The sequence below is a fragment of the Balaenoptera musculus genome, chromosome 18, assembly GCF_009873245.2.
Source record: "Balaenoptera musculus isolate JJ_BM4_2016_0621 chromosome 18, mBalMus1.pri.v3, whole genome shotgun sequence".
NCBI lineage: Eukaryota > Metazoa > Chordata > Mammalia > Artiodactyla > Balaenopteridae > Balaenoptera > Balaenoptera musculus.
In genome coordinates this window covers 69,168,485-69,196,255 of record NC_045802.1, presented here as the reverse complement: position 1 = coordinate 69,196,255, position 27,771 = coordinate 69,168,485, and the positions used below count along the sequence as shown (strand labels likewise).

The following is a 27,771-nucleotide window of genomic DNA, read 5'->3' as shown; positions in this document are numbered from 1 at the left end:
TGCCTATGTCCCTGTATCCAATGTGATGGATGTTTCTTTTTTATAAGACAGCCCAGTCTGAAGAATAGAAAATGGGATAACTGTAATATGTTACTTATTATCTTCAAATACTAGAAGTAGGGTTCCCTAACAAATGGTCTTGGAAATTTATATAAAAAATAATTCACAAATGTTCTGTCCTTTGTATTTGAGATTTTCTATCTCCACCAAGATTTGTAAGAAACAAGAACACTGCGAAACCACGTAACACCGTACTAAAGACCGAACTATTAAAAGAACTCCTGGAGTAAATCACATCCATAAAATTGTTTAAAATTATAATATTTTCATAAATGTAACAAGATATTCCTGAGCCACATGTCCATAATTCTCCCAACACGAGGATTTCCACAATATAGTCACAAGTCACAAAACATATATAATCAAGAACACAGATCAATTCCCAACAGTATGTTGGCCCTTTCAGTGAAATCTCTTTCTGACTTATTGTGAGCATGGATCAAAATATTTTTTTAAGAACTGGTTTTAAGCCTTTGTCTATCTTTTTCACATATCTTCAGTGGTGGAACATGCCTGACCTTTGAGTTTTAGAAACTGGCACAGTTATACAGAACTGAGTCTGGTGAATAAGATGGGAAAGATCACTTACGGCTTTCACAAGGCAGAAACATAAGCCTGAGACTCTACAGATTCTTGGATGGAATACTGAAACAAGACACCAAAAGAATTTGTGGGATATGTATTTTTCAGTGCGATGTATGGCTTTGGGACAATTTTAAGCTTCAACAGTCTAATTTAACTTGGTCTTTCCATTAAAAGGAAAGAGGAATAAGAAGTTAAAGAGTATCTTTTAGGATTTTTATACAAATCAGGATGTTGGAGCAAGAGAAGCTTTTAGAGATGCAAAACCTGTGCCCATGAGCGAATAGCCCCCAAACCCCCTGAAGCACTTCATCCTAAATACAGTGAATGACCAGGATTCTGGGAGAGATTACAACCCCCTGAAATGTAATTAGAATTGTGGGCATGGGCGATAAAAGCTGCCTTGATGATGAAGCATGCCAGACCCTCAGACACACTAACTGGAAAACAGAAGAAAGTGCATTATTTTCAGGGTAAATTCAAGTAGCTCTTCTAATAAAATGTGAATGTTTATGGATAATTTTTTTAGAAAACAGTAGTAGTAGGATACATTTTTTTTAATATATAATTTTACTGTAGAGAATATGTTTTCATTCTTTCAACATATTTACTGAAAGCATACCATGAGCTTACACTGCAGGCAGAGTAAATCAAAATTACAATTACTATGAATTACAGCAACTCTAGTTAGTTGATTAGCTCTGCTTTTGTGGTTAATATTATAAGCTTCTAAATCAAACACCTGCCCTATTAACATATTCAGTACTGGTTTTCACCTTACACTGCATTCAGACTTCGGGTTTAGAGAATTTATTCCACAAGTCTATGCCACATTTTCAGTCCACACCTCTCCTAAGCAAAATATGCAAACACACAGCTGCTCTAATAGTCTGACAGAGCAAGATCTACTCCACAGACCTCTGACTTCCACCAATAACCAGCAATGATACAAAAGGACCCTCGTGAAGAAAGCTATGTTTTCTTAATAATAACAGTTGTATAAACATAAGGTCTTCTCAGTTAAAGGGAAACCAACATCAAAAAGCAGTAAAACATAGAACCCTAAACCCCTCTTTCTTTGAAGAAACCCGTTTGAAGCGAGGTGTTTCTAGTTATGGGTGAATGAAATGAGAATTCAGCTGCAACAAACGGACATCCAGTCCTATGAAGGACTAATTAAATCCATCTGAGAAGCTGCATCTAAAACTGCCTCACATGTTTCAAAGTATGCACCAGTCTGCCTTTTGCAAAGCCATCAAAACCTTCAGCCACAAATGACGCACATCGAGGCTCTACAACGACGCTGTTTTTATGGACTACAGAGCTCCATGAAAGGAATGTTAAGAGTTTACACTATTTCATTACTGAAAAATCAGAGTTAGGGCAGAACACCTTTACTTATCACTATCTGAAATTTCTCTCCGGCTTCCAACTCTAGTTTTGTGGATCTTCTCCAAGATCTCAAAAATAAAACAGGAGATGCATCAGTATTTAAAGTGCTTCATATACTTGTTGAGCAGAAGTGGTTAAAAAAATTAACACAAGAATTAACCACAGTTGCACAGTTACCTTCTTCTTTCTGATACATAAAACCAGGATTTTGATGTTCTGTTCAATCTTGAGTAGTTCATAAAAGCCAGCAGAAGGAGCGCAAAACTTAAAAAACTCATTGGTTTGACAAAATATTCCATTTAGTAACCATTATTTGGCCTATGAAGTGGTAGGAAAAAAGTTACATTCAGAACTTGGAATATTACCCCAACAGAATGAAACAGCCTTAGTGTCTGTGTCTATCTTACCAAGCCTTTCAAACCTTCTATAATTGGTTTTCGGGAGCTCACATAATCATATTGAGGAATCACATTTTTTTAAGTTGTATCATAAATATATATATATATATATATTCTTTTTTCTGAAGGAACACTATTAGATGTGACAGTAGGCAACAAGCTCCCTAAACAGGACAAAGTCAATACTTCAATTCTTTTTCAATATATTATAGAGATAAAACTAACACCATCTGCCTAACTGCTAAACTTAGAGTTTCTTCCCACTGCAGAGAGCTCAATATAAAGAGAAGGACAGGCCATCAGGAAACCCAGGACTTCCGGCTTTCCTCTCTCTAATCACTGAGCAACCCTGGATGAGGCGCTCAATCCCCCAGGCCTAGTGTGTCCTCTGCTTTTCCACAAGGAGTTGGCCTAGGGGAGCCAAATTCTAATCACTCCTAAAATTCTGTAATTTTTCTTTTTCCTTCAAACATGAACTCATGAAAATACTAAATAGATTCTGTTCGGAATCCTATGTACAGTTATTCACACCACAGACACATACTAACCCCCCAGTTCTCTGCTACCTTCTTTGTCCCAAGAAAATTCTGGGCATACCATAGCAATTTAGAAAATTAACTCCAACTCAAAGATGTCAGTTCAGAGGAAATTTCACAGCAGAGAAAAAATTCCTGGAAACAAATACACACTGCTACATTACTGACAGAGAAAAACAACAGTTTAAAAAGAAATACATCTTTTTTTCTCTAAATACGGGTAATATGAAGTGGGTTGTTGTTGTTTTTTTTAGGTAGCAACAAAAAAATTTTAAAGGCATTTTCTCTCTACCAAGAAGAACATGATTTCAACCTCTTAGACGGTAAATTTAAGGAGCAGAGCCAATCTGATTAGTTTCAATTGTGCGCTTAGAAAAAGTTAACCATTAAAGCAAACTCAATATTATACTTGGTCATAGGTAAAAATCAGCACCTTGAATGATACCAAGAGATTAATCAACAGTGGAAACTACAGGTGTAATGACTTCCTGTGAGAAAAAGGAAATAGTGTTAATATGGCATATTATTTTAACAGGAGGGCAACTGGTCCATTCAAATATGTTACCTGAAAAAAAAAAAAAAATATGTTACCTGCCTACTTAAATCCTGTAACCTATTATTCATATTAGCATTTTACTTTGTCTTTTACTAAGAGTGAGGAATCTGAAGTACTGTAAGAATGTATCATTCAACACCTTCTTGTATCCTAACAAATGTTTAGCAGTTTTATAAATCTAAATGTATTTCAGTTTTTGATTTTTCCTCAAAAATGATTAGGTAACATTCTCTAAAAATGTACTTCACACTGATAAAGTTAGAATGTAACTCTTACCAGAACAAGTTAACCTCTTAAGTTCAAGTGAACTTTACTAATAACTTCATTGAAAATTTAATGAAATATAAAATTCAAAGAAATATGTTTCAGTGTAAAGATTTTCAAAACTTTCAACCAAAATAGGCAGTGGATATTTATCCTGCATTTAACCTACTCATAAAAGTGTTTTGTTTCTTCAAAAGCACACTACTGGTATACCAAGCAACTTTCTTTTTAACAAAAATTAATGTTTTTCAAACCAACTGGTATCTCGCAAGGAGGTGCACAATAAGACTGCCACCTCCCATCCTCTAAAGGAGGGGCGCAGTCACGTGACCTGCTTTCACCAGTGGAACGTGAGCGGAAGGATGCTGGCGGAAGCTCTAAGAACCAGCCATGACTCCCTGTGCTCATTCTTCTCCTTTGTCAGGGCGACTAGCAACACGGCAGCCTGAGCCTCCCAGAAAGGATGCACCCCAGCAGACACACAACGGACATCTAACGTGTGTAAGAAACAAACTTTTGGTGTTTTAAGCCCCTGCAATATTAGGGTGGTTGTTACTTGCAGGATATCCTAGCCAACTCCAAATGATAAATGAAGCTGTGTTTTGAGTCACGTTACATCAGTAATGTGGGTTTTTCTTCTTTCCACCAAAGTCCTATGTGAGGGAAAAAAAAAAAAAAAAACTAATGGTATATTAAGATTCATTTGAATCTGTAACTAATGTCAGTAACGTTAAATTGATCCTTTAGAAAATGATCTTTTACAAAACATCTGATCTGATCATTCCTAGCTCTCGTGGCAGACTAAAGCTTGACAATTAAAACTCAGTTTGCAAATCAAAAATTGACTTTTACTGCTAATAACATTTAAAGAACCGAAAAGATTTTTCAGCCTATTTATTGCACAGATGAGTACTGTATTTACAAAAAGAATAAAACTGATTATTTTTTAAGGTCAAACCCAACTTTCTGCACTGCGTTCAAGTTCTAGAGTGTGGAGGACACCACATTCACTGCAAGCAAGCTGTCACCACTCAGCTCATTCTCCCATCCGTCCCACAGTCCCACCGTAGGAGGCGTTCCTCCCTCTCCCTTTTCCTCCCTTCTCCTCCCTCCCTCCCTTCCTCCCTCCCTTTCTTCTTCCCCTCCTCCCATCCCCCTCACTCAACAAATACTTCCTGAGAAGTACAAGGCATAAACAACAAGACAAGGTCCCCAACCTTATAAAGCTTATATTTTAGTGTGAAGAGATGGAAATTAATCAAGTGGGCAAAGAAATAAAGAAAATATAAAGTTTATGATAAACGCAATGAAGGAATTAAACACTATCATATGATAGCAAGTAACTAAGGGGTCACTTTAGAGACCTAAGATCTGTTCCTGCTCCTCAGGTAAAAACAACAATGAAGACAAAACAAAACAGTAACCATAACCAAAAAACCTCTCAACTTCACCAGAAACAGTAAGAGAATCTGATTTCAAACATGAGTTTACTAAAAATATGACACAAATTTATTCATTCATAACAGTGATCAAGGTACAGAGTCTATTAATTCTCACAAGACATCACTTTAAGCACAATTCAGGCTTTCTAAAAATCTGTCAATCAATAGTATTCTCTAGACCATACTTGTAAACTGCTCTGATAAGAGATGGCTAGAATAACAAACAACTCAGAACATTATTACCACACAATAAATGCTGTGTAGCTGACTCTACATTTTAAATCTCTCTACTATCCATCCATTTTTTTCCCACTGCCATAATGACCATAGTTGAGGTTACTAGTACCTCCTACTTGCATTCTGCCTCAGTAGACGCGAAAAGGTCTCCTTCACTCTGCACTCCTCCAAGCTATTCTGCATAATGCAGGCAGACTGATCTTTCTCACAGGCAACTCTGATCAGTTTCCTGAGGGAAGGCCTCGTCTGGTTCTCCCTGCCCTCCAGATAAATCCAGACCACTGAACATGGCTCACAGATTTCCACATCATCAGGTCTCTGCTTACTTCATTAGGGCCTTTTCCTTCACGTATCTCCTCTCACCACCCTCCCTCCCTGCCGCCAGGTCCCCTCCTTCAAGCTTTCCACATCCCAGTCGCATATCAATGCTTCCAGTTCCTCAGATACCTCACACAATCTTTTAGCCCTTTTTATACTTTGTACATCTGTTTTCACACTCTGACCCCCGCCTACCCCACCCTCCACCCGCCTTCTGTAGGACCCAGCTTGGCCTTTACTTCCGCCCTAAGGCTGCACACGGCCACCTCCACATCCAGGTTAGGGCTCCCCCAGGTGTTCTCCGCAGTGCCCGCCTCCCCCTGTCATCACTCACTCATTGTTCTACCTGACACAGCCTTTGTCCTTGCCACCCTCCACAGGTGACAAATTCTACAAGGAGTCGGACAAGGAGTCATCTCTCCTGATTACTACTGATTCTCCAGGACCTATGTCATTTGAGGTACTTAATAAACAGCTATTAAACCATGTTACAACTAAATGGTAAACGTATAGTGGCTACAAATATTTTGAAATTCATCGAATGGTCTAGTCACTCAGCAAAGGCACCTTAACTGTTTGCTTCACCATTCACTGTATTTATAAATAAGTTTGAGGGGCCAATAATATTATGCCAAAATGAATAAAATAACTTTCAATAAATTTCTGTGGTAGAAATTTTACCAGTGCCCGTAACAGACTACTAGACTACTATGGATTATTTATAAGGGCTTATAAAATTGAACTGAACTCAACCTGAATATCTGGTGTCAACACTGAAAGTTCTATTCCAAATAAAATTCTTCAGAAAGTGGCTGAAACAAGGCGATAATACTAAAAATCACTTGAAGTCTTAATTATAGTATTTGCCAACCCTAATATGATAACAACTGATACCATTTAGTGATTTTCATTTCCAAAGTAGCTGGCTTTTATAACTTATTTTTCTCTTCATTTAGTCACATAAGAAGTTACTTGACTCTTGAGCACACCATGACTGAGTCATTCAAGAGGGCACAGGTGCAACTGTGCACCCAATCAGACAAGCAATTTTCCAGATTACACGAGCAGGAGCCTCACCTCTTTATGAAATGCAGTCCTATGGTTCAAAAGAGCATTACCAGACCCACTGAACAAGGTGGCATTTAAAAAGTAAACAGATCAAGCTGTGCAAGGTTACTCTTCAGACTTGATTTTTCTACAACCTCGTTTATCTGAACCCTTCCTATCAGACATCAAGCTGATCTGGATGAGTCTGCTTTGAAAGGATATTCTTGGGAGTTCCCTGGTGGTCCAGTGGTTGCGGTTTGGCGCTTTCACCGCTGTGGCCCGGGTTCAATCCCTGGTCGGGGAACTGAGATCCCGCAAGACACGCAGAGCAGCCCACACCCCCCACCCCCCGCCAAAAAAAAGAGGATATTCTTTAACCTGAAGTAAAGAAGTCACATTGAAAAGCAAGTTACTTTTGGACCTTCTTCCTGAAACCAAGAGGAAGGGAGAATAATTCCATTCTACCAGTGATGTTTCAGGACCAATGAAGTTGCTATGAATTCTGGGACACTGAGCAAAACTTCTGGAATGAGCTCTCACTACCTTTTGCTATTTAGCAAAACATGCACATCTCTAACTCTTCTATGTAGTCATCTCTCTGGCTAGTTTATAAACCTAAAGAAGGAAAAATGAGAGGCTACTGGAGGGATGTCCAAATCTACTCTGACTCAACTTCTTTTCTCTCACCCATGGTACAGTCCTTTCTTTGCTTTTTCCAGTTTCTTAATTCAGATTAGATCAACCTCTTAACACAGCCTATTAAGTGATCTCCAGCAACTACCTCCAAGCTCAGCGTGCTAGCTAAAGGAGTTTCAGTAATTGCACTTGAGGTGCTCATATGTGTAACACCAGAGTTCTTTACTCAATGAGCCAGCTGCTCATCTACTTCCCGGGATGGCCCAAGCATTGCAGAAGTTTCGTGGTAGGTGACTAAAATTCCATTATTTCAATAGTCTCATATCTTCCAGACCCTTCTACTGCAAAGTTTTGAAACCCCTTTTTTTGGGAGGGAGCGGGTATTCGGTAATACACATACAGGGTTCAAAATTCAAAAAGTACTAACAAGATATCTATTAATAGTATATGGTATGTATCCTTCTTACTTCTGTCACGGGGTCGGCCATCCAGCTCCCAATTCAAAGGCAACCACAATTATTAGTTTCTTGTGATTCCTTCCAAAGAATTTTATACACATAACAAGCATAAATACATATTCTTTTTACACAAATAAAAGTATACTGCTTCTGTCACTTAATATATCAGCATATACGGAACATTCAGATCCTTTTTAATGGCTATACAGTAGTTCAAGAATATGGATGTAGAACACCCACTGGACGCTGGCAGAAGACGTCAGACCTCCCAAAAGGCAAGAAAATCCCCACGTACTTGGCTGTGTGGACGAAAGGCTCTAGGTGCTCCAGCCAGGCATCAGGGCTATGCCTCTGAGGTGGGAGAGCCAACTTCAGGACACTGGTCCACAAGAGACCTCCCAGCTCCACGTAACACGAAACGGCGAAAATCTCTCAGAGATCTCCATCTCAACATCAAGACCCAGCTTCACTCAACGACCAGGAAGCTACAGTGCTGGACACCCTATGCCAAACAACTAGCAAGACAGGAACACAGCCCCATCCATTAGCAGAGAGGCTGCCTAAAATCATAATAAGGCCACAGACACCCCAAATCACACCACCAGACGTGGACGTGCCCACCAGAAAGACAAGATCCAACCTAATCCACCAGAACACAGGCACTAGTCCCCTCCACCAGGAAGCCTACACAACCCACTGAACCAACCTTAGCCACTGGGGACAGATACCAAAAACAATGGGAACTACGAACCTGCAGCCTGTGAAAAGGAGACCCCAAACACAGTAAGATAAGCAAAATGAGAAGACAAAAACACACACAGCAGGTGAAGGAGCAGGGTCAAAACACACCAGACCTAACAAATGAAGAGGAAACAGGCAGTCTACCTGAAAAAGAATTCAGAATAATGATAGTAAAGATGATCCAAAATCTTGGAAATAGAATAGACAAAATGCAAGAAACATTTAACAAGGATGTAGAAGAACTAAAGAGGAACCAAGCAACGATGAAAAACACAATAAATGAATTTAAAAATACTCTAGATGGGATCAATAGCAGAATAACTGAGGCAGAAGAACGGATAAGTGACCTGGAAGATAAAATAGTGGAAATAACTACTGCAGAGCAGAATAAAGAAAAAAGAATGAAAAGAACTGAGGACAGTCTCAGAGACCTCTGGGACAACATTAAATGCACCAACATTCGAATGATAGGGGTCCCAGAAGAAGAAGAGAAAAAGAAAGGGACTGAGAAAATATTTGAAGAGATTATAGTTGAAAACGTCCCCTAATATGGGAAACGAAATAGTCAATCAAGTCCTGGAAGCACAGAGAGTCCCATACAGGATAAATCCAAGGAGAAACATGCCAAGACACATATTAATCAAACTATCAAAAATTAAATATAAAGAAAACATATTAAAAGCAGCAAGGGAAAAACAACAAATAACACACAAGGGAATCCCCATAAGGTTAACAGCTGATCTTTCATCAGAAACTCTGCAAGCCAGAAGGGAGTGGCAGGATATACTTAAAGTCATGAAGGAGAAAAACCTACAACCAAGGTTACTCTACCCAGCAAGGATCTCATTCAGATGTGATGGAGAAATTAAAACCTTTACAGACAAGCAAAAGCTGAGAGAGTTCAGCACCACCAGACCAGCTTTACAACAAATGCTAAAGGAACTTCTCTAGGCAAGAAACACAAGAGAAGGAAAACACCTACAATAACAAACATAAAATATTTAAGAAAATGGGAATGGGAACATACATATCGATAATTACCTTAAATGTAAATGGATTAAATGCTCCCACCAAAAGACACAGACTGGCTGAATGGATACCAAAGCAAGACCCATATATATGCTGTCTACAAGAGACCCACCTCAGACCTAGAGACACGTACAGACTGAAAGTGAGGGGATGGAAAAATATATTCCATGCAAATGGAAATCAAAAGAAAGCTGGAGTAGCAATTCTCATATCAGACAAAATAGACTTTAAAATAAAGACTATTACAAGAGACAAAGAAGGACACTATATAATGATCAAGGGATCGATCCAAGAAGAAGATATAACACTTGTAAAAATTTATGCACCCAACATAGGAGCACCTCAGTACATAAGGCAAATACTAACAGCCATAAAAGGGGAAATCGACAGTAACACAATCATAGTAGGGGACTTTAACACCCCACTTTCACCAAGGGACAGATCATCCAAAATGAAAATAAATAAGGAAACACAAGCTTTAAATGATACATTAAACAAGATGGACTTAATTGATATTTATAGGACATTCCACCCAAAAACAACAGAATACACATTTTTCTCAAGTGCTCATGGAACATTCTCCAGGATAGATCATATCTTGGGTCACAAATCAAGCCTTGGTAATTTAAGAAAATTGAAATCGTATCAAGTATCTTTTCCGACCACAACGCTATGAGACTAGATATCAATTACAGGAAAAGATCTGTAAAAAATACAAACACATGGAGGCTACACAATACACTACTTAATAACGAAGTGATCACTGAAGAATCAAAGGGGAAATCAAAAAATACCTAGAAACAAATGACAATGGAGACACGACGACCCAAAACCTATGGGATGCAGCAAAAGCAGTGCTAAGAGGGAAGTTTATAGCAATACAAGCCTACATCAAGAAACAGGAAACATCTCAAATAAACAACCTAAACTTGCACCTAAAGCAATTAGAGAAAGAAGAGCAAAAAAACCCCAAAGCTAGCAAAAGGAAAGAAATCATAAAGATCAGATCAGAAATAAATGAAAAAGAAATGAAGGAAACAATAGCAAAAATCAATGAAACTAAAAGCTGGTTCTTCGAGAAGATAAACAAAATTGATACACCATTAGCCAGACTCATCAAGAGAAAAAGGGAGAAGACTCAAATCAATAGAATTAGAAATGAAAAAGGAGAAGTAACCACTGACACTGCAGAAATACAAACGATCATGAGAGATTACTACAAGCAACTCTATGCCAATAAAATGGACAACCTGGAAGAAATGGACAGATTCTTAGAAATGCACAACCTGCCGAGACTGAACCAGGAAGAAATAGAAAATATGAACAGACCAATCACAAGCACTGAAATTGAAAATGTGATTAAAAATCTTCCAACAAACAAAAGCCCAGGACCAGATGGCTTCACAGGCGAATTCTATCAAACATTTAGAGAAGAGCTAACACCTATCCTTCTCAAACTCTTCCAAAATATTGCAGAGGGAGGAACACTCCTCAACTCATTCTACGAGGCCACCATCACCCTGATGCCAAAACCAGACAAAGATGTCACAAAGAAAGAAAACTACAGGCCAATATCACTGATGAACATAGATGCAAAAATCCTCAACAAAATACTAGCAAACAGAATCCAACAGCACATTAAAAGGATTATACACCATGATCAAGTGGGGTTTATTCCAGGAATGCAAGGATTCTTCAATATATGCAAATCAATCAACGTGATACATCATATTAACAAATTGAAGGAGAAAAACCATATGATCATCTCAATAGATGCAGAGAAAGCTTTCGACAAAATTCAACACCCATTTATGATAAAAGCCCTGCCGAAAGTAGGCATAGAGGGAACTTTCCTCAACATAATAAAGGCCATATATGACAAACCCACAGCCAACATTGTCCTCAATGGTGAAAAACTGAAACCATTTCCACTAAGATCAGGAACAAGACAAGGTTGCCACTCTCACCACTATTATTCAACATAGTTTTGGAAGTGTTAGCCACAGCAGTCAGGGAAGAAAAAGAAATAAAAGGAATCCAACTCGGAAAAGAAGAAGTAAAGCTGTCATTGTTTGCAGATGACATGATACTATACATAGAGAACCCTAAAACTGCCACCAGAAAACTACTAGAGCTAATCAATGAATTTGGTAAAGTAGCAGGATACAAAATTAATGCACAGAAATCTCTTGCGTTCCTATATACTAATGATGAAAAATCTGAAAGTGAAATTAAGAAAACACTCCCGTTTACCATTGCAACAAAAAGAATAAAATATCTAGGAATAAACCTACCTAAGGAGACAAAAGACCTGTATGCACAAAATTACAGGACACTGATGAAAGAAATTAAAGATGATACAAATAGATGGAGACATATACCATGTTCTTGGATTGGAAGAATCAACATTGTGAAAATGACTCTACTACCAAAAGCAATCTACAGATTCAATGCAATCCCTATCAAACTACCACTGGCATTTTTCACAGAACTAGAACAAAAAATTTCACAATTTGTATGGAGACACAAAAGACCCCGAATAGCCAAAGCAATCTTGAGAACGAAAAATGGAGCTGGAGGAATCAGGCTCCCTGACTTCAGACTATATTACAAAGCTACAGTAATCAAGACAGTTTGGTACTGGCACAAAAACAGAAATATAGATCAATGGAACAGGATAGAAAGCCCAGAGATAAACCCACGCACATATGGTCACCTTATCTTTGATAAAGGAGGCAAGCATATACAGTGGAGAAAAGACAGCCTCTTCAATAAGTGGTGCTGGGAAAATTGGACAGGTACATGTAAAAGTATGAAATTAGAACACTCCCTGACACCATACACAAAAATAAACTCAAAATGGATTAAAGACCTAAGTGTAAGGCCAGACCCTATCAAACTCTTAGAGGAAAACATAGGCAGAACACTCTATGACATAAATCACAGCAAGATCCTTTTTGACCCACCTCCTAGAGAAATGGAAATAAGAACACAAATAAACAAATGGGACCTAATGAAACTTAAAAGCTTTTGCACAGCAAAGGAAACCATAAACAAGACCAAAAGACAACCCTTAGAATGGGAGAAAATATTTGCAAATGAAGCAACTGACAAAGGATTAATCTCCAAGATTTACAAGCAGCTCATGCAGCTCAATAACAAAAAAACAAACAACCCAATCCAAAAATGGGCAGAAGACCTAAATAGACATTTCTCCAAAGAAGATATACAGATGGCCAACAGACACATGAAAGAATGCTCAACATCATTAATCATTAGAGAAATGCAAATCAAAACTACAATGAGGTATCATCTCACACCGGTCAGAATGGCCATCATCAAAAAATCTACAAACAATAAATGCTGGAGAGGGTGTGGAGAAAAGGGAACACTCTTGCACTGTTGGTGGGAATGTAAATTGATACAGCCACTATGGAGAACAGTATGGAGGTTCCTTAAAAAAACTACAAATAGAACTACCATACGACCCAGCAATCCCACTACTGGGCATATACCCTGAGAAAACCATAATTCAAAAAGAGTCATGTACCAAAATGTTCATTGCAGCTCTATTTACAATAGCCAGGACATGGAAGCAACCTAAGTGTCCATCATCGGATGAATGGATAAAGAAGATGTGGCACATATATACAATGGAATATTACTCAGCCATAAAAAGAAATGAAATGGAGGTATTTGTAATGAGGTGGATGGAGTTAGAGTCTGTCATACAGAGTGAAGTAAGTCAGAAAGAGAAAAACAAATACAGTATGCTAACACATATATATGGAATCTAAGGAAAAAAAAAAAAAAAAAGGTCATGAAGAACCTAGTGGCAAGATGGGAATAAAGACACAGACCTACTAAAGAATGGACTTGAGGATATGGGGAGGGGGAGGGGTGAGATGTGACAGGATGAGAGAGTGTCATGGACATATATACACTACCAAATGTAAAACAGATAGCTAGTGGGAAGCATCCGCATAGCACAGGGAGATCAGCATGGTGCTTTGTGACCGCCTGGGGGGGTGGGATGTGGAGGGTGGGAGGGAGGGAGATGCGGGAGGGAGGAGATATGGGAACGTGTGTATATGTGTAGCTGATTCACTTTGTTATAAAGCAGAAACTAACACACCATTGTGAAGCAATTATACTTCAATAAAGATGTTTTAAAAATAAATAAATAAATTGAAAAAAAAAAAGAATATGGATGTACTTACACACACTATAAGTATGTACTATACTTATTTAATTATCCCATTTTGATGGGCATTTCAGTTGTCTCCAGTCTTCTGCTGTTACACACAATACTGCTATGAACATACTTGTGTATCTCCCACATGTGAACATATCCTGTAGTATAAATTCACTGTCAAATTGCTCTCCATGGAGGCTTTTATCAATTTATACACCTACCAATAATATATGTGGGCCTATTTTCCTACAACCTAATAAAATTAGAAATTATCAAACTTTTCATGTTTGTCAAAATGTAGGTGGAAAATAGTATTTTAACTTGAATTTCTCTGTGTAGTTTAGCACATTTTGTCATTGTGCAGGAGCCATTTATATTTCCTTTGCTACAAGTCATCTTTGAACATTTTTTACCTGGGTGGTTAGTATTTTTCATATTGATTTGTAAGAGTTCTTTATACACTAAGAACATTCCCCTTTTGTCACTAAAATAAGCTACAAACTTTCCCTCTGGTCTGCTGACTTCTGTATTGGCTTTACTTATGATGGTTTTATATTTTTAGCAGAAAATTTTAACTTTTGTTTAGCATTACCTTGACTTATTTCTCAGTAATTTTTTTCTCAAATGGACAATTTAATCAAGAAAACAAATGTTTTTGCCAAAGTGAAAGAATTCCATTTTTATACAATATTATGTGTTTCCATTAAAAAAATCCATTAACAGAAAATATTTTCCTCAAATAGGATAATATTTTTTGTTGCTTTGTCTAGGACAGCTTTAAAAACTGGGGGGAAAAAGGTCCAAGTGAAAAAATTACCTAATAAGAGAAGGAGTTTACATGATCATAACACTGAATTACTGTCACAAGAAAAAAAAAATGAAATAAATGTTTTAAATATAAAATACTGCATAACTTTGAAAACTTGCTTCAATTTTCTTACATTTATCATGTACTATAAGTAAATTTTCTAAACAGGATTATAGTCTTTTATTATAAGCCTCTAACAGTACTATGGTATTCATTTTATTATTATTATTTTTGCCGCTCTGTGTGGCATGCGGGATATTAATTCCCCAACCAAGGATTGAACCCTTGTCTCCTGCAGTGGAAGTGCGGAGTCCTAACCACTGGACCGTCAGGGAATTCCCCACTCTGGTATTCATTTTAAAATGCTACTACAAAAATGTTCTTTTCTTTTTCTGTTTGCCTACTGTACACTTAAGCCATAGATAAATTTTTATTAAAAAGTCTACCATAGGGCTTCCCTGGTGGCGCAGTGGTTGAGAGTCTGCCTGCCAATGCAGGGGACACGGGTTCAAGCCCTGGTCTGGGAGGATCCCACATGCTGCAGAGCAACTGGGCCCATGAGCCACAACTGCTGAGCCTGCGCATCTGGAGCCTGTGCTCCGCAACAAGAGAGGTCACGACAGTGAGAGGCCCACGCACCGCGATGAGGAGTGGCCCCCGCTCGCCGCAACTGGAGAAGGCCCTCGCACAGAAACGAAGACCCAACACAGCCAAAAAATAAACAAATTAATTAATTAATTAATTAAAAAAAGTTAAGGGAAAATGTATCTTAAAAAGAAAAAAAAAAGTCTACCATAGATATAAATGTAATAGTTATCTGACTTTGTTTGCTATTGTCCTTTTTATGTTCAAGAATAAGAGTCTATTCTAAAAATTAACCATAGAGGCAAAAGGAGAGATATAATAATGTTTTTTCCCTAAGAAGGGTATTTGAAAATTATTTCTTTAAAAGAACAACCATGATTCTTACCATGTCCCTATACAAATTCCAGTAACTGCATGATTTAGCATTACTCTCTACAAATGGGATGAAAGAAACAGATTATGACGTACAATGCAGGTATAAACTCTACTGAAGATACATTTAAGGTTCTTTTCATTAATATTTGAAAACAAAGAAAATGTTAATTTGTGCACAAGATTATTTATTGGTATACGCTAAGTTCATTTAATTCTTCATCTTTATGAAAATGTTACATAAAAATACTTAAATAGCTCTACTTAAAACCACAATTTCAAAATGTTCTCTAAATATCAAAACAAACTCTGGTGGAATGTTTTCTTAGTCAAGAAATCTAGAACAAAATGCATGGTGGTAGAACAAATGGGAAAGGGTTGGCTATATTAGAGAAAGAAAAACCTCAAACAATGCGTATATAATTATTTCTTATTATGCATCCATATGTAATTATTATTTTTTATTCTTATGTTCATCACCATATTCTTTCTTTGAGAAGAAAAATAAAGGTTGGTAATTTCAATAATATGACTACTACAAAACATTTCCCTCCCTCCACCACAAGCATCTAAAGTTGAGACAATTTTACATCAACCAAAATGAACATTATTAAAAAAATGAAAGCACAAACAAAATCTTTTAGATGCAAAAAATCTTACCTACTTCAAACCTTGTATGTCTCTAAAAAATTATTACTTGGACAAGACTGTAAAATCACCACTAAAAATCAGTATTTTGAATTTTAACATAATTTGAAAAATACGTTAACATCTACAAGAGGTAATAAGATACTAAAAATGCTTTCTGACAGTTACTCTTAACCAGTATCTCTAATTGTATACTTTGTAAAACTGAACATTGTGGGTGTAATACCGTGTGATTTATTCATGTCCTTGCAATGCCTTCTATGCTTCCTTTAAATGGTATGACTTGAGCCTCAATGTTCAGCAATCACAAAGAAAATTCCGCTTATCATGTGACAAAACTGTTCTGGCTAGAAGTAAGTGTATTATTCCTTATATTAACAAAGATTTATCCACAGTCTGACAGAGCTAATTTTCCATGTCAGTGCTACTATTTCTCAGAATTTTCTCTAGCAAAACTACTTTGTAAAGTTAGATACAGAGAGGTACTAGTTCACAGGCCTTGGAATCATACTGATCTGCGTTTAATCTTAGATTCTACACTCCCAAGCTGTGTGACTTCAGCTACCTTACTTAGTATTTCTGAACCTCAGTTTCCAACTCTTCTGTAAACTAAGGCTAATAACATCTACCTTGTGGCTTACCACTATCTCATTTACAACAACAAATGTAAAGTGTTTACCACAGAGCTTGAGACAAGGAACATACTCAATAGAATAGACCAGAGTAATCAGTTGCCTCATGAAAATACCTTTGAATAGGCTAAAATAAGTATCAAAAACAATAATACAACTACAAGACAGGGAAATCCTTTTCTCACTCTACTATTTCTGGAAAAGAACAATAAAGAAAGTAAATACTCCCATAATAAAAAACTAAAATTATCTATAAAAGATGTCTGATTTTTCAACAAGCTTTGCTCTCCCATGCCACCACGTCCCAATGTTTTTCCTCACCTTCTTATACTCTGATTTAGAGGCAAGTCCTGGCTTATGTATAAATCATGTTCTAAATGGTTATTCATTAGTCATCTCTGCCATCTAGAACTTCTTCATCTCCCCCTACATCTTTCCTTTCCCCCAGGCAGTTGAGTCCTTAGCTCTCTCTTTCTCACGGATTTAATTAGTTGAAGGCACCTCCATTAAAGCATTTATCTCTGTATTTTAATCACTTTCAAGTCTCCTTTACCATCATAAGTAGAGACTGTTTACGTGGATATCTCTAAGGGAAACTGCCATTAATTCATCTTTTTCCCCCCAGACGCAACACCATGTTCATATTAGCAAATTTTCACTGCTTCCTTGGGATGGATTTCTAGATGTAGAATTAGTAGACTGGAGAATATCAATGTTATCAAATTATTTTCAGAAAGGGTAAACAAACATATACTCCTATTTAATTTGTGGTTTAGCTGCTGACATCTAGCCTGATAACTATTATTTGGAAAAATTATTATTTGAAATATTATTTAAAAGGTAAAATACATCCACCACAGTAACAAGGATATAAATAAGTCTAAAAATACTTACTTAAATATTCATGATAAAATACTCATGATAGAACTGAGTCAAGGTTCTGGATAACCCAGGTGTTTAACCTTTTGAGGAAATGCGAGATTGTTTTCCAAAGTGGTTGCACCACTTTACACTCCCACCAACAGTGTATCAGGGCTCCAATTTCTCTACATCTTCATCCGTATTTGTTATTATCTGACTTTCTTATTATAGCCATTCTAGTGGGTGTGAGGTGATATCTCATTGTGGTTTTGATTTGCATTTCCCTGATGACTAATGATTTTGAACACCTGTGCATTTGCTTATTGGCAACTGGATATTTTCTTTCAGAAATGTCTGTTTAGGTTCTCTGCCCATTTTTATATTGGGTTGTCTTTATTATTAAGTTTTAAGTGTTCTTTAAGTACTTTAAATACAAGTGCTTCACTTGATATATGATTTGCAAATATTTTTTCCCATTCTGTGGTTTGTCTTTTCAATTTCTTGTTAGTATCCTTTGAAGCAAAGTTTTACATTTTGACAAAGATCAATTTATCTATTTTTTTCTTTTATTGCTTATGCTTTTGGTGTCAAATAAGAAACCAATGCCACATGCAAGGTCATGAAGATGTACCCCTATGTTTTCTTCTAAGAGTTTTCTTGCTCTATTTACATCATTTATCCATTTGGGGTTAATTATTATGTTTTTTTTTTTGGCTGTGTTGGGTCTTAGTTGCACCACGCAGGATCTTCATTGAAGCATGCAGGATCTTTCGTTGCGGCACGCGGGATTCTCTCTAGTTGTGGCATGCGGGTTTTCTCTTCTCTAGTTGTGGCGTGCGGGCTCCAGAGCACGTGGGCTCTTTAGTTTGTGGCACGCGGGCTCTCTCGTTGAGGTGCGCGAGCTCAGTAGTTGTGGCGCGCGGGTTCAGCTGTGCCCCGCGGCATGTGGGATCTTAGTTCCCCAACCAGGGGTTGAACCCGCATCTCCCGCATTGGAAGGCGGATTCTTTACCACTGGATCACCAGGGAAGTCCCTTGGGTTAATTTTTTTATATTAACTCACTACGAGGTAGGGACCCAACTTCATTCTTCTACATATGGATACCCAATTGTTCCAGCACCATTTGTTGAAAAGATTATTCTTTCCCCACTGAATTATTTTGGCACCTTCGTCAAAAATCACTTGACCATACATTTATGGATTTGCTTCTGGATTCTCATTTTTATTCTACTGATCTGTATGTTTCTTTATGCAGATACTACACTGTCTTGATTTCAAGACAATTTTGTAATAAGTTTTGAAAGGGGGAACTAAGTTCTCCAACTTTGTTCTTTTTTTCAAGATTATTTTGGCTATTCTGGATTCCTTACATTTCTATTTGAATGTTAATAGTATCACCTTGTCAATTTCTGACAAAAATAAAGCTTGGATTCTGACAGGAATTACACTGAATCTGTAGACCAATTTGGGAAGTACTGCCATCTTAATATTTAGTCATTTAATTCATGAATATGAAATGATCTTTATTTATTTGGATCTTAATTTTTTTCAATAGTTTGTAGTTTTCACAGTATAGGTTTTGTATTTCTTTTGTTAAATTTACTCCTAAGCATTTTATTCTTTTGATGCTCTTGTTAATGAAATGGTTTTCATAATTTTATTTTTGGATGGTTCATTGAAAGTGCACAGAAATACACTTGATTTTTATATATTTATTTTGTATCCTGTACCCTTGCTAAATTTGTTTACTATTTGTAGTAGTTTCTTAATGGGTTTCGTAGAATTTTCGACATACAACAACATATAATCTGCAGAGATTTTTTTAATAATATTCAGCAATTATAGTTGGTTTGCTGCTGTTCCAGAAGTGAATCTTTGCCATTTAACTTTTTTTTTTTTTAATTTATTTTTGGCTGCATTGGATCTTCGTTGCTGCGCACAGGCTTTCTCTCTAGTTGCTGCGAGCAGGGACTACTCTTCATTGCGGTGTGCAGGCTTCTCATTGCGGTGGCTTCTCTTGTTGCGGAGCATGGGCTCTAGGCATGCGGGCTTCAGTAGTTGTGGCGCACGGGCTCAGTAGCTGTGGCTTGTGGGCTCTAGAGTGCAGGCTCATTAGTTGCGGCGCACGGGCTTAGCTGCTCCGCAGCATGTGCGATCTTCCAGGGCCAGGGATTGAACCCATGTCCCCTGCATTGGCAGGCAGATTCTTAACCACTGCACCACCAGAGAAGTCCCGCCATTTAACTTCTAATATAAATTTTATCAATACAAAACTTACTTGAAATTGAAAGAATGAAAGGATTGTGACTGTAATTTAAAATGGTAGCGAAGTTTTATGCCTATCAAAAAGTTAGCTTTTGACCTTTATTATAAGAAGCAAAAAAAAAAAAAAAAAACACATTTAGGAAAATAAACTGAAAGAGTTTTTTTAATCTTTTTTTTTTTTTTTTTTTTTTTAACAGCTAACACTATTTATTTATTTATTTATTTATGGCTGTGTTGGGTCTTCGTTTCTGTGCGAGGGCTTTCTCTAGTTGTGGCAAGCGGGGACCACTCTTCATTGCGGTGCGCGGGCCTCTCTTGCTGCAGAGCACAGGCTCCAGACGCGCAAGCTCGGCAGTTGTGGCTCACGGGCCCAGCCGCTCTGCGGCATGTGGGATTTTCCCAGACCAGGGCTCGAACCCAGACCAGGGCTCGAACCCGTGTGCCCTGCATTGGCAGGCAGATTCTCAACCACTGCGCCACCAGGGAAGCCCATGAAAGAGTTTTTAAAAAAACAAAGTATTATTTTCCTTGACCTTAATACTAAATGTTATTTTAGATCATTTAGATTTTTCTTTATAACCATTAGCACAAAAATTACATTGATATGCCAAAATTCAATAATCTAAAGATTCTGATTATTCTTAAGAAGCAGTTTACAAGGTCCGTAGAAAAATGTCTATCAGTGGATCACTGTAACAAAGAATATCTAATTCAATATCTAGGATCATATATAACTTTTTCCTAGTTTATTAGTAGTTAACATGAAATATTGGACAAAAAACTTTTTTCAGTGCATGTACAGTGCTCATTTTTTCATCCTTGGGAAGGCCAAATTCCTAAGCTAATTTTCTTCATATCAAGAGTACTCTGACATTTTTCTTCAAAGTGAATTGTCTTCAATATGAATTTAGTCCATCATCTTTAAGATAAACACATTAATCTTTTCTTTTATCCTGAACTATTTTGAGCAGTTTTGTGTTATGCAGAATAAAAGAGAAGTGGAAAACATCTTGGGAATCCAGAAGGGAACCATGAAACTATAGATAAAAAATCAATTTGTTTTTTACATTTATAAGTTTATCATCTTAATAAGCTAAATAATATTTCAACTTTGTATTTACCAGGTCGTATACTTCTTAATTCTGCTATTCATTCTGACACTTGTATTCAGAGTTAGAATAAAAACCTAAAACACATAAAATACTTTATCTTCTACTACTTCTTCACTGCTTTCTTTATTTCCCCAAATTTTCATCCTCCCTACTTTAAAATTTTTTTCACTAAAATACTAATTTGCATTGGCTTGTATCAAATTTGTAATGAATTCTGACAAAAGGTGTCAGAATTTTCTTCCTTTTAAAGGCTAAATAACATTTCATTTTATGATATAACATATTTTATTTACCCATTCACTTGTCACTGAACCCTTGGGTTGCTTCCACCTCTTGGCTATTGTGAATAAGGCTGCTAAACATGAGTGTACAAATATCTCTTCAAGACCCTGCTTTCAAGTTTTTGGATAAACACCTAGCAGTGGAATTGCTGGATCATATGATAGTTCTATTTTTAATTTTTTTGAAGAACCACAATACTGTCTTCCACAGCAGCTGCACCAAGAGTGCACAAGGGTTCCAGTTTCTCTCCTCTTCACCAGCACTTATTATTTTCTGGAGGTTTTTTTTTTTTTTTCCCCCTTCTTTTTTTAATGGTGGCCATCCTAACTGCTGTGAGTTATCTCCAATTATAGTTTTGATTTGTGTTTCCTTAATGGTTAGCAATGTTGAGCATCTTTTCATGTGCTTGTTGGTCATGTCTATATCTTCTTTGGAGAAATGTCTATTCAAGTCCGTTGCCCATTTTTATATCAGGTTGTTTCTTCAGCTGTTGAGTTCTTTCTATATGCTGAATAATATGGAAATATATCACATATATGCAAATATTTTCTCCCATTCCACGGACTGCCTTTTCACTTGTTGACTTTGATGCACAAAAGTTTTAAATTTTGATGTAGTCTAACTTATCTATTTTTCTTTTGCTGCCTATGCTTTTGATGTCATACCCAAGAAATTATCATCAAATCCAACATCATGAGGCTTTTCCCCTATTTTCGTCTAAGAGTTTTACAGCTTTAGCTTTTACATTTAGGTCTTTAATACATTTTGAGTTAATTTTGCATGAGGTGTAAGGTAAGGGTCCAACTTCATTCTTTTGCATGTGGATATCCACTTTTCCCAGTACTATTTGTTGAAAAGACTGTCCTTTCCTTATGGAATGGTCTTGGCACTCCTGTCAAAAATCACTTGATTATAGGGACTTCCCTGGTGGCACAGTGGTTAAGAATCTGCCTGCCAATGCAGGGGACAAGGGTTCGAGCCCTGGTCTGGGAAGATCCCACATTCCGCAGAGCAACTAAGCCTGTGCGCCACAACTACTGAGCCTGCGCTCTAGAGCTGGTGCCCCACAACAAAAGAAGCCACCGCAATGAGAAGCCCTCGCACCGCAACAAAGAGTAGCCCCCGCTCGCCGCAACTAGAGAAAAGCCCGCGCACAGCAACAAAAACCCAATGCAGCCAAAAATAATAAATAAGTAAATAAATAAATTTATTTTTAAAAAATCACTTGATTATATATCCAAAGGTTTATTTCTGGCTCTCAATTCTATTCTATTGGTCTATGTGTCTGTCTTACTAGTGTACCACAGTTTTGATTACTGAAGTTTTGTAATAAATTTTGAAATCAGGAAGTGTGAGCTCTCCAACTTTGTTCTTCTTTTTCAAAATTGTTTTAACTATTTGGGGTACCTTGAGATTCCATATGAATTTCTGGATTTTTCTTCTATTTCTACAAAAAATCAGTTGGGATTTTGATAGGGATGACACTGAATCTGTAGATCGCTTTGGATAATATTAACATTATAGCAACATTAAGTCTTCCAATCCATGAACATGAGATGGCTTTCCATTTATTTGTGTCCTCTTTAATTTCTTTCAGCAACATTTTGTTGTTTCCAGTGTACAAGTCTTTGTCCTCTACGTCTTCAGTTTATTCCTAAGTAATCTTATTCTTTTTGGTGCTATTGTAAATTGAACTGTTTTTGCTTTGTGTATTTTTAAATCTTACATAAATGGTATCATTAAGTATATATATTTTTCACAATTTTCTTTTTCACTATTATTATGGTACATGAAATGTTTCACTATTATTATGGCACACTGAAGTGTAACAACATGTACAAGAAAGACACATGATACCTTCAGGACAGCTGTCACCGCTGGGGAAGAAGAGGCAGATGGGATGATGTAAAGAAGAGATTTAGCTGTATCTAGGGGTGTTTTTCTGTTGTAATAGGAGACCTATATAGCAGATTTGTACATTTGCTACATTTTCCTCATTTGAAATACCTTATAATTTTTTAAAAAATTTTAACGAAAGAACTTTAGAAAACGTGAACACATTACTGTGAGGTAAACAAATACGTACTACCTCTTGGGTCATTAACCTGGACTGTCACCTCCAGGCTGATTAATTTTCTGTTGATGTGGCAGAGGGTGACACTATTCAGCTTGTCTCCTTTCATAATACTGAGGTCAAATGAAGCTCAGTCCAAATACAGTTAGGAAAAAGGGATATACTATCAGTAATACTCCATTTTTATTAGGTTTGATGCTTCTGATAGTAGCTAAGCCAATACATACAGGAAGTAGTTTTTGATACTATATATCAAGGTGGATATTTTCCAGGGAAATTCTTAATGCATTAATTTTGATGTGTTTTTTAAATAAACCTACTTTCTTCATGAGCTAAAAAGTAAAACAGGGGGTAATTCTACAGGAAAAATTCAAAAGACACCATTTGAGCTGTCAAGCCAATGGTCTCTACTAGCTTTCCAACACGGAATCTGAAACAAGCACAACGAAATAACAGCTCTAAGAAGTAATCTGGGCAGTTTTCTTATTAAGGCAAGGCACTGCTTAGAGAAACATTGTATCAGAGTATCAGATTAAGAATAACACTTCAGTGGTGACTCAGTACAGAACTGAAAATTATGCTAAAGTCTACATTTTTGTAGAGTTAACCTTCCCTGAGGAAAATGCTACACTATAATATTTTTTACTATTCAATACATGTAATTTGTTACTCAACCTGATGTACAGTTAAGTGTCCACTTACAAAGCTATTTTTTAAAATAATCAGATAGAAAGGAGGAACATAAAGAATCACATAAATTCATATAAACTATATCATAAGACCATTGTTTATCATAGTTCTCGTTTTAAGACAGTTGTGGGAAATATCTTTTAGTAACAAATGCTTTAGCAATTTCGGCATACAGAATGAATCACAAAATTTAAAGACCACCAAGGAGACCACCCTTAATTCAGGAATTAATCTCATTTACTTGTGACTATGACGACCACATAGAATGTCACCTTCTCCAGTGTAACAGCCTCATACTTAGCTAGCACACATTAGGTATGTAATAAGTATGTGCTGAATAAATGAATTCTCATTAATTCTTGATGCAGTATTTTCTACCTGGGATCAAGAATCTGCCGTATACTTCAAGCCTCTCTGGGTGTTGTTTCAATGAAATTATATTATTTTGATTTTCATATCCTGTTTAAATCTTTTGATGAAAAGTCGTTTTCCCCCCAGTAAAATGACATCTCAATGCAACTTAGCCATGAGAGGAGAAATGTAGATTAATATTCATTATACTAACTTATATACTATATATAATGAACATATAATATTCATTATACTAACTATATAACTATATAGCAGCTTCTGTGGGTTCATGCTGAAAGTAAAAAAGGACCCAAGTTATAATAGTAACTCTTGGGAATTCCCTGGCGGTCCAGTGGTTAGGACTCGGCACTTTCACTGCTGGGGCCCGGGTTCAGTCCCTGCGGGGAACTAATATCCCACAAGCCGTGTGGCTGGCATGCATGCATGAATGAATGAATGAATGAACGAATAAATAAATAACAGTAACTCTTCATGGTATTTTTCTGGCAATCTTAAGCCACAGAATTTAAACATGTCATTCATACCACAGAAGATCAATCTTAAACTAAAGCAGTTCTATCATGGATACTATCCAAGGGGTTTAAGTTCTTCTAAACAAAAGGAATGTCACCGTCAGGTAAATTTAGCCTAAAGAACGTCTCACATGAAATCTCAAGAAAATGTTATATGAGGCTTCAGATTACTTGTTTTAAAAGAAACACAGCTATCATACATTTGGAATTATCATTAAAGATGCTCTTCTCTATAACAAAGGCAAAAGTATTATTCTCAATAACAAAAGAAAAATCAGGTGTCAGGAAGTGGGTTTAGAATGTGGCTAAGTCTGGGAATACATTTCCTCTTTAACATAAGAGACAAAAATTTCCATTTACGTTCAGCTTCCTAAAGAAGATGAAACAGATACATAGCTATGTCGCACATTCAAAAGATGAGAGTCATGGAACGTGTTAAAAATTGTTTTAAATATTCACAGGTAATTTCAAGATTATCAAAAATAAAAAAAATAAAACTCACAGAGAATGTTGGCCCACTGTTGGATGCTACGACATTATAAACTTCATCATGCAGTTTTATTGAGAGCTCCCAGTTGGCCACTTGTGGTTTTACAATAGGCACTCTGAAGTAGAAAGAAAAGAAAAAGAGTTAATAACTTTATATTATTCTCTCTCAGTAAACTGATTTTCCTTTGACATTAAGTGTACAGAGTAAAACCGCCAAACCCTGCATTTCAGAACATTTTATTTCACAAGGTTCTATCCTTGGAAAAAAGCTTTAAGATGGAAACTAGAGAGGTTAAAAACAAAAAAGCACAAGCACACACACACACACACACACACACACACACACACACAGACAGCGACACTCCAAAGACAACAGCAGTCATTCTGAAATAACTGTGGTACCACCACCTCGTCTATGAATTTGAGCTGCTTAATTTTGACAGTCCTTCAAAAATTAACCTTCTTTAAGCAATGTTAATTTCTTTTCAATATTTGGTCATTGTTCAAGACTGTTTTTAAAACCTTACAATGCTAATCTTTTCTTTTCTTCCAGGTTGAGTTATAATTCGTATGCAAAAAACTGCACATGTATACAATTTGATGCATTTGGACATATTTATTCACTCATGTTACCATCACCACAATCAAGGTAATAAATATATCCATCACCTCCAAAAGTTTCCTTGTGCCCAACTGTTTTGTTTCAGTTTCTTGTTTGTTTGTTTGTCTGGGTGAGAAAACAACATCAGCGATGCTAGTCTTAACACACAGGTCTTTTCTTGTGAATGATCAATATTACGTGCTCCAGAAAAATGGGGACAAGCGGCCAGAGACAAAAAGCATTTTTGGAATACAAATGTTTCTCCCAATTTTTTTTTTTTTTTTTTTTTTGGCTGTGTTGGGTCTTCGTTTCTGTGCGAGGGCTTTCTCCAGTTGCGCAAGCGGGAGCCACTCTTCATCGCGGTGCGCGGGCCTCTCACTACCGCGGCCTCTCTTGTTGCGGAGCACAGGCTCCAGACGCGCAGGCTCAGTAGTTGTGGCTCACGGGCCTAGCTGCTCCGCGGCATGTGGGATCTTCCCGGACCGGGGCTCGAACCCGTGTCCCCTGCATTGGCAGGCAGATTCTCAACCACTGCATCACCAGGGAAGCCCCCAAATTTTTAAAGTAACAAAATTTTAATGATTTCTGAATTAACCTAATTTAAGTATGGCATATTTACATTATTTATAGTTGTGAAGTAATATTGACTAAGCACTAAACATGTAGTATCAAGACTCTGGCTTAATTCTTAGTTCTAAAAAAATGTTGCAGGCTACGTTTTAATTTAACACCCCCCTGAATTTCAAAGGAGTCTCTGTGTAGTCAATAAAAAAAAAGTCATAGTCAAAAAAAAATTATGATTAGAATCAAATTACCTCTAGTCACGATGTCTAACGGAGGATGATTAATAAATTTAGGTGAATATTTGTATTCAGCACACTACTTACTGAATTATTTTCTGAAGATGAAGAAAATGTTTTTAATACTACACCGATAAAAATTAAAGTTTAAAAAAATGCATAAACAAATCAAGACTAATGCACACTGTAGGCCTGGAAGATTCTTTTTTGGCAATCTGAAGAGGATCGTTTCAGAGGACAGAGCTTCACACACGAGAGCTTGAAAGAACAACAGGGGAGGAGAGAGGAGGGAGAGGAGGAGCGGGGAGAGAGAGAGAGAAGGCACATGGGGCGGAGAGGAGGGAAAGGAGGAGGATGACTCCGCGATCCAGCGTGGCCTCTGTTGGCATCTTGTCCACAGGGCATCTGTTTGTTCATGTTTGTCTCCCCCATTGGCCTGTGAGCTCCTAAAAGCCCAAGATCATGCCTTATTTTATATCCTCAAGCCTCAGCACAGGCTGGGGAGAAAGGGCTGAGGGGGAAAGTGGGAAAGAAGCAGTGGAGCATCCACTAGGTGCCAAGCCCCTCACAGGAGACGCCGTGTCTCCCCAGGGACACGGCGTGAGCCTCGAGCTCCCAGGCTCCCCCGGGCGGCCTGGGACGGTGTGCATGACCTCACTACGCTCACCTGGTTCAGCTTCAAATGAGCTTAACACCCCATCTTCTCAGGAGTACTGCGACGACAGAAACCACCTCACAGCTAGATTACTGTGCAGCCTGGCTTTCTGGACTCTGCT

General features: G+C 37.2%; 1 protein-coding gene across 2 annotated transcripts in view; it reads right to left on the bottom strand.

Moving 5' to 3' along the window:
• The window catches only part of PCCA (propionyl-CoA carboxylase subunit alpha), a 373,229-nt gene that overhangs the window by 112,869 nt on the left and 232,589 nt on the right, over positions 1-27,771 (bottom strand). The window contains exons 19-20 of one of the 2 annotated variants that reach the window (XM_036831147.1): positions 25,608-25,710; positions 23,315-23,416 (exon numbers count right to left, since the gene is read on the bottom strand). In XM_036831147.1, coding sequence (XP_036687042.1) covers positions 23,315-23,416; positions 25,608-25,710 — 205 coding nt within the window. The remainder of the gene's footprint in view (positions 1-23,314; positions 23,417-25,607; positions 25,711-27,771) is intronic. The other variant, XM_036831149.1, reaches the window with a different exon arrangement.